General features: G+C 36.3%; 1 protein-coding gene across 7 annotated transcripts; it reads right to left on the bottom strand.

Moving 5' to 3' along the window:
* Nucleotides 1–6,804: 6,804 nt before the first annotated feature.
* LOC107805346 (uncharacterized) lies at nt 6,805–11,384 on the bottom strand. Of its 7 annotated transcripts, none has more exons than XR_012709546.1 (6): nt 11,258–11,384; nt 9,336–11,169; nt 8,851–9,169; nt 8,537–8,781; nt 8,251–8,435; nt 6,805–7,045 (listed from the first exon to the last, which is right to left on the bottom strand). XR_012709546.1 is itself a non-coding variant. In XM_075253604.1 (5 exons), exons 3-5 carry the CDS (start codon nt 8,810–8,812, stop codon nt 7,004–7,006), a joined length of 522 nt encoding a protein of 173 aa, XP_075109705.1. In that variant the 5' UTR covers nt 8,813–9,169; nt 9,336–11,169; nt 11,258–11,384; the 3' UTR covers nt 6,805–7,003. The 7 variants fall into 7 exon arrangements, 1 of the variants encoding a protein (XP_075109705.1); XR_012709547.1 differs by having other exon boundaries at nt 8,251–8,781; nt 9,336–9,405; nt 10,808–11,169; XR_012709548.1 differs by having other exon boundaries at nt 8,251–8,781; nt 9,336–9,405; nt 11,116–11,169.
* Between the last annotated feature and the right edge of the window lie 309 nt (nt 11,385–11,693).

The following is an 11,693-nucleotide window of genomic DNA, read 5'->3' as shown; positions in this document are numbered from 1 at the left end:
AATAGTCAAGACATGAAAGATTTTGAACTATATCTGGCTCGAGCTTGGCCAGATTTGCTTTGCCATGTTAGGACTCAATTAAATAGGGTCGTAGACGAGTAACCAGCAGTAAAGAGAGACCGATAATGTAAGGGAATCCATGGTTGATTCCATTTTAGGTTCGGAATCGGAGGGGATAACAGGTGACGACACTAGGGTTAGAGAGGGGTGAAAGATAAGAGCATATAAGGATGGCAAGTTTGGAAGAATGGGTAGGGTTAGGGGTTTTGATATATTAAAAAGGGGTCGATTGATTTAGGGTCGTTGATCTTCTCAGATTCAATGGCCAGGATTAGATGTCTAGGTGGGGCGGATTTAATTAGATGGGTATTTGGGTTTGGGTTTGGGTTGGACGGGTATGGGTAATTGGGCTAGGCTAGGTCTGAAATTGGGTATTTTCTAGGGGCTAGATTTTAAATACCCAATTAATTTAGTAAAAGTAATTTTATAAAATAATTTATAAATGTTAAAAATGTGATTTGTACATTAAAATGCTTTAAAATACTTATTTAATATTGTAAAAATATGAAAAGTCATTTTCTATATGGATAATATAATTGTGCATATATATAGGCTATTGTTGCAAAAATGTCAATTCCTTCCTAAAAATGCAAGTGTGATAGTAAAAAATACAACTAAAATACTTAAGCATTATATGGGAATAAATGATGAATTTATATGATTAAATCATCATAAAAATAATATGAGGAATAATTATTTTATATAAAAATACAGAAATAAATTGATTTAAGATCTTAAAATTATAGAAAAATTATAAAAGCACGTGTGCATGTTTGTAAATGCGTGTACAATATTTTGAAAGTATATATGAAGATTTAAATATATATGAAGGAAAAATTGAGTATCAACAACTGACCCTCTTTACCCGGGAAAGCTGAAAGAGTTTTCGGGTAAAGAAGTGATGGCCAATTTTTGACCGAATGGGATGTCTTAAAAGATAGAGGTCAGACTCTGGTCTTTGAGCTGCCAACATATCCCTAGTTTTACAGGAATCAGGCCATGAGTAGTTCCGGATTCATCGGCAGAATATACGGATGAAGTCATCACAAGAACATACACAAGTTTTCGGGATAGGTGAAAGAATAGTTACGGTGAGAGGTCAAGTTTGATATAACTGAGAGGATCGGAGCGGGATCGCTCACTAGGTCGCCTGTATATAAAGATACTTCAAGCATATATTCGTGCAGAAATTTAAACATAATGCAGATTCCCTTCGGACCATGAAAGTTTCTTCGGACGGTTAAGAATGACATCCTTAGACCATGATGTCCTGGGCCATGAATTATTCAGATAAGAGATTCTTCGGCCATGAAATGATGCTCTCGGGCCATGAAAATGGTGCCTTCGAACCATGACACCTTTGAATAATGATATGTAAATTTGAGAGATCCTCAAGCCATGGCATGGTGTCTTCTAGCTATGAGGATGATGCCTTTAGACTATGACGCCTTTGGACAGATTGGCGATATTTCAGCCCATGAGATACAATAACATGATGTTAACAAGACAAGGCTTAGTCTTATGAAATGGAGGGTAGAGCTTAGCCCGACAGAAGAGCAAATAGATAGTACTAGAATAGAGTAACATTTATGCAAAGAGGGACAATGCTTAGTCCCATGAAAAGGCAGTGCTTAACCTTATGCAAAATTAGAGACAGAGCCTAGTCTCATGCAAGATATGGGACAGAGTTTAGTCCCATGCAAATAGAAGGCAGTGCTTAACCTTATGCAAATATGGAGGCAGAGCTTAGCCTCATGCAAGGTTCGGGATAGGGCTTAGTCCTATGCAAATAGAAGGTAATGCTTAGACTTATGCAAATATGGAGGCAGGGCTTAGCATCATGCAAGGTTCGGGACAGGGCTAAGTCCCATGCAAATGGAGGACAGTGCATAGCCTTATGCAAATATGGAGGTAGGGCTTAGCCTTATTCAAATATGGAGGTAGGGCTTAGCCTTATGCAAGATATGGGACAAGGCTTTGTCCCATGCAAATGGAAGGCAGTGCTTAGCCTTATGCAAATATGGAGGCAGGGCTTAGCCTCATGCAAGATGCGGGACAGGTCTTAGTCCCATGCAAATGGAATAGCAAATAAGGGTAGAATGTTTCTTAGCCGGGGATACATTCTGTGTCCGGTGGCCCGTTTGATAGTGATTTTTCTTCATGTATATATTTGTGAATGCTATCGCTACTTCAAATGTTCCTACGTTCAAAGAAAAATTGTATGTTTTGTAAGGGGGAGGTTGGTTCGTGCCTTTGTCCGTTGGCCTTGCTTCTTTATGCTGGATGCCTTGTTTGAGTTTCCCTGGGAAACAGCTGGCTGTTACGGAAATAGATTTTTCAAAAATGTGCAATTATTGATAAAAATAGATTATTTTTTAGAAACATGGTGACATTATCAAATAATTTTAGATGAACTAGTCACTATAACAAGTCTTAAAGACATCAGAGCTTTCTCGTGTTAGAATTTTGAGGGTCTTCCTAAATATTCTGCCCCGGTTTGGTAAATGATCTTTCGGTCGTTTGCGAGTGACGAAACATGTTGAACCTTTTTCGAAATTTTGAGAATTCTTCTCAAATTTTTGCCCCAATTTCTTAAGTAATTTCTGACTTTCTGGCATATGCTGGCGCTGGCTGGATTTGCTCCGGAATTTTGAGGGTCCTCCTCAAAATTCTGCCCCAGTTTCTGCTCCTAGGGGAAATGAAAATTTTATTATGATATGACCGAACCCATAGGGCTGCCTACGTATCCCCTCTTAAACGGGAATTAGGTCAAACATAGTTCGATTACATATGATGAGGAAATGTAAATAGTCTAAACATAGTATCTTTTGAATGCGTTTGAATTGATTGGCTTTGGCCAGACTTCTCCATCCATTTCTGCGAGTATGAGTGCTCCTCCTGTCAGCACCCTATGAACCATGTAAGGTCTTTGCTAGTTAGGGGGTTATTTCCCTTTGGCTTCATCTTGATGTGGGAAGATCTTCTTTAGTGCCAACTGTCCTGGTGAAAACTGCCTTGGTTTGACCCTTTTGTTGAATGCTCTGGACATTCTGTTATGATAAAGCTGACTGTGACATACTGCGTTCATTCTTTTTCTATCTATAAGGTCCAATTGCTCATAGCGGCTCATTATCCATTCTGCATCGCTGAGTTTGGCTTCCTGTATGATTCTTAAAGAAAGAATTTCTACCTCAACGGGTATGACTGCTTCTGTACCATATACCAACATGTAGGGAGTTGCCCTAGTTGATGTGCGGACTGTGGTGCGGTATCCCAATAAAGCAAATGAGAGCTTCTCGTGCCACTGCTTATGCTTCTCTATCATTTTTCTTAGTATCTTCTTGATATTCTTGTTGGCGGCTTCTACAGCTCCGTTCACCTGAGGTCTGTATGATGTGGAGTTCTTGTGCTTGATTTTGAAAGTTTCACACATGGCTTTCATTAGATCACTATTGAGAATTGCGGCATTATTAGTGACAATAGACTCGGGAACTCCGAATCAGCAAACAATACGATCCTTGACAAAGTCTGTGACAACTTTATTGGTCACAACTTTGTAGGATGCAGCCTCTACCCATTTTGTGAAGTAGTCAATGGCTACTAGAATAAACCTGTGCCCATTTGAAGCGATGGGCTCGATAGGACCGATGACATCCATTCCCCAGGCGGGGAATGGACAAGGTGAGCTTGTTGCATTGAGCTCATTCGGCGACATTTTTATCATATCGCCATGCACTTGACATTGGTAGCATTTGCGGACATACTGGATGCCATCTGTCTCCATAGTTATCCAAAAGTAACCGGCCCTAAGTATCTTCTTGGCCAAGACAAAACCATTCTTATACGGGCCGTAGGTCTTAACATGTATCTCCTCAAGTAGTTTAGAAGCTTCTTTTGCGTCGACACATCTTAGCAATCCTAAATCAGGAGTTCTTTTGTACAAGTTTCCTCCGCTGTGGAAAAAGTGATTGGACAACCTCCGAAGTGTGCATTTCTAAGTATGGTTTGCATGCTCTGGATATTCTCCTTTTGCCAAATACTCTTTGATGTCATGGAACCAAGGTTTTCCATCTATCTCTTCCTCGACATGAGCACCGTAAGCCGGTTGATTATGGATTCTCACTGGGATGGGATCAATGAAATTCTTATCTGGATGATGTATCATGGATGACAAGGTGGCCAAAGCATCAGCAAACTCGTTCTGAATTCTGGGAACATGCCGAAACTCTATCTTCGTGAACCTTTTTCTCAATTCCTGCACATGGTGCAGATATGACAATATCTTGGAATTATTGGTGGCCCACTCTCCTTGTACCTGGTGCACGAGCAAATCTGAATCACCAATTACTAGCAGCTCCTGAACATTCATGTCGATTTCCATGTTGAGCCCTAGTATGCAGGCTTCATATTCTGCCATGTTGTTTATGCAGGGAAATCTGAGTAGCAGATACCGGATAATGTTGACCTGTTTCTGATACCAAAACCGCTCCAATGCCCACTTCTTTGAAATTTGCAGCTCTATCAAAGAACAACCTCCAGCCGTCTTATACTTTAGTAATGTCTTCTCCTACGAATGCCACTTCTTCATCCAGAAAATATGTTTTTAAGGGTTGGTATTCTCCTCCCACAAGATTTTTAGCAAGATGGTCTGCCAATGCTTGTCCTTTGACCGCCTTTTGAGTTACATATACGATATCGAACTCACTTAATAGTATCTGCCATTTGGCTAACTTCCTAGTTGGCATAGGCTTCTGAAAGATGTACTTTAGAGGGTCCATCCTAAATATGAGATATGTGGTATAGGCACAGAAGTAATGCCTTAATTTCTGAGCCGTCCAGGTCAAAGCACACCAAATGCGTTCCAGTAGAGAGTATTGTGCTTCATAAGGTGTGAATTTCTTACTTAGGTAGTATATGGCTTGCTCCTTTCTCCCTGTCTCATCATGTTGTCCCAGAACACATCCGAAGGCTCCATCCAATACAGATAGATAAAGTAGCAAAGGTCGTCCTGGCTCTGGTGGGATGAAGACCGGTGATGTGGATAGGTACTCCTTGATTTTGTCGAAAATATTCTGACAATCCTCGGTCCAGCTTGTTTCGGCATCTTTCCTCAGCATCTTGAAGATGGGTTCACATATGACAGTGGACTGTGCTATGAAGCGACTGATATAGTTGAGACGTCCTAGGAAGCTCATCACATCCGCTTTGCTTCTATGTGGCAGTAACTCCTGAATAGCCTTAACCTTGGATGGGTCTAGCTCGATCCCTCGACGACTAACAATGAATCCTAGTAACATTCCTGCAGGAACCCCGAATGCACAATTTGCTGGGTTCAATTTTAAGTTCTACCTCCTTAACCTGTCAAAGAACTTTCTCAAGTTCGTTATGTGATCCGCATCCCTCTTGGATATGATAATGACGTCGTCCACATACACTTCTATTTCTTTGTGTATCATATCATGGAAGATGGTTGTCATGGCTCTTATGTAAGTAGCCCCATCATTCTTTTGACCAAATGGCATCATTTTGTAACAATATACCCCCCAAGGTGTAATAAAAGTTGTTCTCTCTACGTCTTCTTCATCCATCCAGATCTGGTGATAACCCGCGAAGCAATCTACGAAGGATGGAGTTCATGTTTGGCGCAATTGTCGATCAGGATGTGTATATTCGATAGTGGTAAGTCGTCCTTGGGACTTGCTCTTTTTAAGTCTCGATAGTCAACACATATTCTGACTTTCCCATCTTTCTTCGAAACTTGTACAATGTTGGCTAACCAGGTTGGGTACTTAACAACCCTGAGGACTTTGGCTTTGATCTTCTTAGTAACTTTCTCCTTGATTTTCAGGCTCATATCTGGTTTGAATTTTCTGAGTTTTTGCTTCACTAGCGGACACATGGGATTAGTAGGCAACTTGTGAGCCACTATGAACGTGCTCAAACCGGTCATGTAATCATATGACCATGCGAAGATGTCCTCATATTCCTTTAAGCAACGAATGTACTCTTCTTTCTCTGTCGGTGATAAGTGAGTGCTGATGCGAGTCTCTTTGACGGTCTCGGCGTCCCCCAAATTTACTGTTTCGGTTTTGTCTATGTTGGACTTAGGCTTATTCTCAAAGTTCTCAACCTCCTTGACAACTTCCTCAAGTGTTTCATCTTCTTCATCCGAATCACTATCCTTAGATTGTGTTGCCTCATTACATGTTACAATCACCGGTTCATCAGGAAAAGTAATAATAACATTGTAGAACGAAAAAATGTGGAAGATATCACTACTAGAAATTAATCTTATGGCAACGGTTCCAAAATCGTTGCAGCAGGTGGGGAAACCGTTGCCACAACGCTATTGCGACGGTTTTTGTGCCCGCTACAACAGATTTTGTTACAATAGATCTATTGAGACGGTCTTTAGTAATGGTTGAATAACCGATGCAATATATGGCCTATTACAACGATTGTTCTTTAATTATATTACAACAAATTTTGCGATTCTGCAGGAACTTTTAAAAGGCGTTGCAATAGAGTTTATCTGCAATTGTTGTTGAGGCTATTGCTACAGTTATTCTATACTATTGCAACTATACTTTGTGCTATTGCAACGTTCACTTTTGGCTTATGCGATTTGGGACTCATGCTTTTTGCAATGGTTATGTTGATATATTACGACGATTATTTTCTAGGCTACTGCAACGGTTATTGTAGCTCTATTGCAACAGTAAACAAACCAACAATGTAACATACCTTGAAATATATATAATTTATGAGAAAAATTCAATTATAAATAAAATAAGAATCCAGTTAGGTGTAATATCCAAAAAAGCAAAATATATAACAATATTTGCCAGTGAATTGGAACACATAAGTTTCCAAAGTGTTCAAAAACAAAACATTCCTACTTCATATGTAAAGTTTCTTCATGAATCAAGCTAATACTCCTAAGTCAGATCTTCATCACTTTCATCTCCTTGTTCAAGTTCTCCACCTACAAATAGTTAAAAAACAAGCAATTTAGCAAAAGTTTTACAAAAGGATTTCATTTAAACATATAGGTATATCAATGTCATGACACGTAATAAGACACAACAATCTAATAGTTATAGGGAAGGGATAATCCAAAATATTTCTCATTCAATAAGATCTCTGAGAATCTACAAGACAATAAGATTCTTTCTAAAAAAGTTCAATTATCTTTGTGAAAGGTGAAGCAATGGAAACACCAACAGAAAAAATAGATCTTATTTTTGACATACTACAACAACAACATACCAAGTATAATCACACGAGTGGAATCTGAGGAAGATAGAGTATACGCAGACCTTACCCCTATCCGGCGAGGTAGAGAGGCTGTTTTCGATAGACCTTTGGATATTAAAGCAAAAGTAACTTTCAAAATAGTAAAGTTCAGAAAAAGGACAAGGATCAAGTATCAAGAAGGAACAAGGAAAGTTTTGAGTTAATGTGTCCTGTATTCCTACCCAACATGTCCATATTTACAGTAATATTAACAACATCACTCAAGAAGAAAGCAAAAATAATAACAGTAATTCAATGTGTTTACTGAAAACAAGCAAGCAGAAAAAAGTCTCCTACCTAAGAACAAACCATAATGACATTTAAAATTAGGGCCTATTGGTTTGATTTATCTTAATGAATCACGTTTTACTGGTGAAAGCATGATAATCCTATTAGCACGATATCTATACATTATAATATTTACTTTAAGTCATAACCATTTAGTATTTAGACTAATAGACGAATTATTTATGTATTCAACATAAAATGAAACCAACAATAAATTAAGTTACTGATAATGATCCAAGAGAAAGATTGGAACATAAGCCAGCCCCATATTAAGTTAGTTATGGAGAGTTAAATTCAGTTAGAAAATAAAAAGAAAATATGTAGCGCACTAACACCACATTTCACATAAAACAAAACTGAAAATTGAGCACCGAATGGTGTAAAATATAAATGAATTTCCCAATTCCAGTATTGGTGTAATCGTCTGCTCCTTAATAGAAGTTTCCAGAACTATAAGACAATACTATTTAGGACAACACAAATTTAAATTCATTTGAAATATCCTAAAGTGTTACCTGCTGAAGAAAATTATTTTGTAATGCAATTAGAGTTCTTCTGTATTAACAAATTGTGGAGACTGTTGTCAAGACCATGGTTTATATTTACCTGTAGTTTATCAGAACTCCAATATTTCAGGAGTTCTTTAAACTGATATTCTGGTATATAATCAGGCCTTTTTGTCATTCGAACATCATCATTTTGATATGCATCATAATGATCTTTTTTCAGTTGACTTTTATGCCTTCTCCAAGCATTTCCAATTGAATATAAAGTCCATGTTTTTGCAGCATCTGGAATATTATACTTCGACTACAATTTAATTTCATTTGATTAACGAAAATTGTAACATACTTTTAACAAGTAAATGAACATTTGGATCAGAACTTCAAACCTTGGTATATGTCCATAAATCGTCTTTTGTGTCCATTTTCCTCCAGTCCAATATATTCAGTGGGCAAAGGGTTGTAGTCCTTGCCAATATACCGAGGAAGCTACCAAACTCTCTTACATATTTTTTAGTAGGACCAATGGGCTGAATAACATTGTTAAGTGTGATCATCTTACGCACCTTTCGGCCATGGACACTACGCATTTGTGTCCTGCCTCTCTTTCTCTTTTGAGTCGCAGGACTAGAAGCTATAATAAAATACAAAAAATTAGAGGTCATGGATGAATTCAGTAAGATTCTAAGTTATGTGGTCTTGCCTTGTTCTTCAGATTGTTCATTAGCTTTAGGAGTGGTAGAATCTATTTGCGTATGCTCATCTACAATTTGCTCCTCTACAGATTGCTCCTCTACATGTCATTCATTTGCTTCAGATCGTGCTCCTATTGTTGGTTGTTCTTCAATTAATTTTAGCAAATGCTCTTTCTCTGACCGTATAGCTTGAACAGTTTCGTTTGTTGTCAATGACATTCTCTTTTTTTTTGCCAAACATGATAAACTTCCAGCTTGAACATATAACAGGATTTTTCCTTTTTCCTTTTTTCTTGAAGACCCTTCTTGACCCATAACTATCTAAATCTGTGTGTGTTTAAGACAATCAAAGATAATCAGGTTAGAAGAAGGTTAGTTGAAGCATCAGGTAGACAACGCAATAATGACACTGAACATTACAAAAAAAAAAAGGAAGAAAAAGCATGAAGCATTATATCTATAATAAGTACTTGAAACAATTTGTGCCACTTACTTGAGAGATAAACTTAATGCAGCTTACTTGGATTGTAATCTACAATCAGTAACACTTATTGGTATATAACCTGTAAAATCGACGCAATTTAGAATAGAACTCTAAGAAAAAAACAAATGCAAAAGGACTAAAAACATATAAACAAGAAAAACAGTCACATAATATTTCTAAAAAATGACATTATTAGTCACTACAAAATAATGACGAGTATATATTTAAAGAAGTTTAGAAGATCCTTCACCAATCATCAGCCTCCATTTAAAGAGTATCAGGCGATTTTAAATGGTTTAGTTTGATCCTTCATTAATTTGTTTCTTTTCATTGGGTTCACGATAAGTACTGATGCTTTTCCTGATAAACTTTTCCTTATTAGAAAAAAGGAAAAGAGTGGTGCCCTTACAACGAATAACTTTTAATTACCAAAATCTATCTATCTTGTTTGTTACCTACTTTTATGACTTAGGAAAAAATATACACATTGACAGAAAGCAACAAAAATGCAAATAAAGAGACTTACTTATAACAGAGGAAAAGAATTTTTTCCCTCTGTTATTAAGTGAGCTAAAGCTCAGCAAATTTAATATAGTTTACTTACTCATGAACTATTTTTTTAAACTTTTGAGACCATTTCATTGGTGAAAATAACATATGTCATCCTACTTGCATAATCTGCTGAATAATCTAAAATGAAGAGTCATAACAAAGGTTCTATCATGTACTTTCTAAATAAAACTTTCAATCTACAGACCAATAAAATATTTAACCTTTCAATAAAGCAGTAAGAGAATAAATCACCCACACATTGAATAAAAAAATACATAAGAAACAAGCAAATCTAGCAACTAAGTAATTCAAAAGAAATAGAATACTTAGTACATCTAGCTAAATTATTATGTTTTGCGATTTTGGTAGATACATATTAAGGAGTTAGTTATCCATATTTTCAATGCTTGGTGGGATTTTATGTATCTTTCAGCAATAAAACCTATTAGAAAGAGTTACCATAAATTGATGCAAAGAGAATTATCTTCAGTTCCTACTACCCAATGAAGAATATTTTACTTTAAAGCATCTATTCAACCATACCATTCAAATTAATTAAAAAGCAACTAATCACCCACCCTTTATGTCACATATTACACTTTTTTCAATTAACTCCCTAATCACTAGTCTTTGCAGGACTTCATTTTCTCCTCTTCTTTTGATAAGTTATTTTTCTCATGTGGATCGAAAGCAAACAGAAATTCATTGATATCTAATACCTTCATTTTTCCTCCCTTTGATAAAGATCCAACAAGTACTTTATAAGCATAGAAGAAAAGCAAATTGGACATTGCGCGTTATACTTCAACTGATCTTACAAGTGAAATATAATTGCAATGACAAATAAAGCAGCTATTCCCATGGTTTATTTCAATTTGCCTTTCACTTGCAAAATAAATAAATAAATAAGAACAAAAAATGAAACTTACCTAGTATAAAGGAAGAGAAGACTTACAAGAATGGATTCAATAAGTCCATACTGCCTTTTAGTTCACTAGCAAAATAAACCCATTCACCAATGAACATTCAATTTCGTCCTAAAAAATATCATTATCTAAACCCAAAATCAAACAAAACCACCTAAAAATCTAATAACCCATCAACCGAAACTTTATTCAAAGCAAACCCAAATATTGCAATTTTGAAATAAATAGAAAGGCAAACTCATCGCATACATTTTTCCATCAATAAAACAAAAGACAAATCATCAAGGATTTTCATATAATAAAGTACTAACCTTTTTGATTTTAAGTGAGTATGATTATTACCTCAATATTCTTCGTGGCAAAGACTGAGAAAGCAACGAAATAATGAAAAAAATTATTGTAGAATAAAAGTACAACGGGGCTAGGGCAAGGGGGAGAGAAAGAGAGAAGAACCTGTTGGAATTTCTTCAGATCTTTGTTGGTGGATCAACAATCTTGATTAGGGCTTTGGGTTCCATGTATCTTTGTTAGGACTTTAATTTTAGTTTTTCTTTTTTTCCTCTACGTCTCTTAGTTCTTTTCCTTGAAAAAATTGGCGGGTTAGTAAATTTGGAAGCGGTAATATAAGGAGGGAATGCAATACTGTTGCAATAGTATTTTTATTTAAATAACCGTATATATAGATATATATATATATATATATATATATATATATATATATATATATATATATATATATATATTGCCATGTTTAAATAAATCATCGCAATAGACCTGTTTATGGCAAGGGTTATTCCCCTAATGTGATGGTTTATTGTACTAACAATCTCATTAGCCCTGATAGAATTATGCAACGGTTATAACCGTTGCCATAGATTATCTTTTGCAA

This window comes from Nicotiana tabacum, chromosome 5 (genome assembly GCF_000715075.1).
Source record: "Nicotiana tabacum cultivar K326 chromosome 5, ASM71507v2, whole genome shotgun sequence".
NCBI lineage: Eukaryota > Viridiplantae > Streptophyta > Magnoliopsida > Solanales > Solanaceae > Nicotiana > Nicotiana tabacum.
This window is presented reverse-complemented; position numbering and strand designations above follow the sequence as displayed.

Excerpts from the sequence above, each read along its gene's own strand:
- LOC107805346 (XM_075253604.1), bottom strand. The coding sequence starts at position 8,812 with ATGACCTCTAATTTTTTGTATTTTATTATAGCTTCTAGTCCTGCGACT. Across the intron at positions 8,455-8,536 it reads ATTTATGGACATATACCAAG|TCGAAGTATAATATTCCAGA; the intron begins GTTTGAAGTTCT and ends ATTAAATTGTAG. Across the intron at positions 7,046-8,250 it reads GGAGTTCTGATAAACTACAG|GTGGAGAACTTGAACAAGGA; the intron begins GTAAATATAAAC and ends AACTATTTGTAG.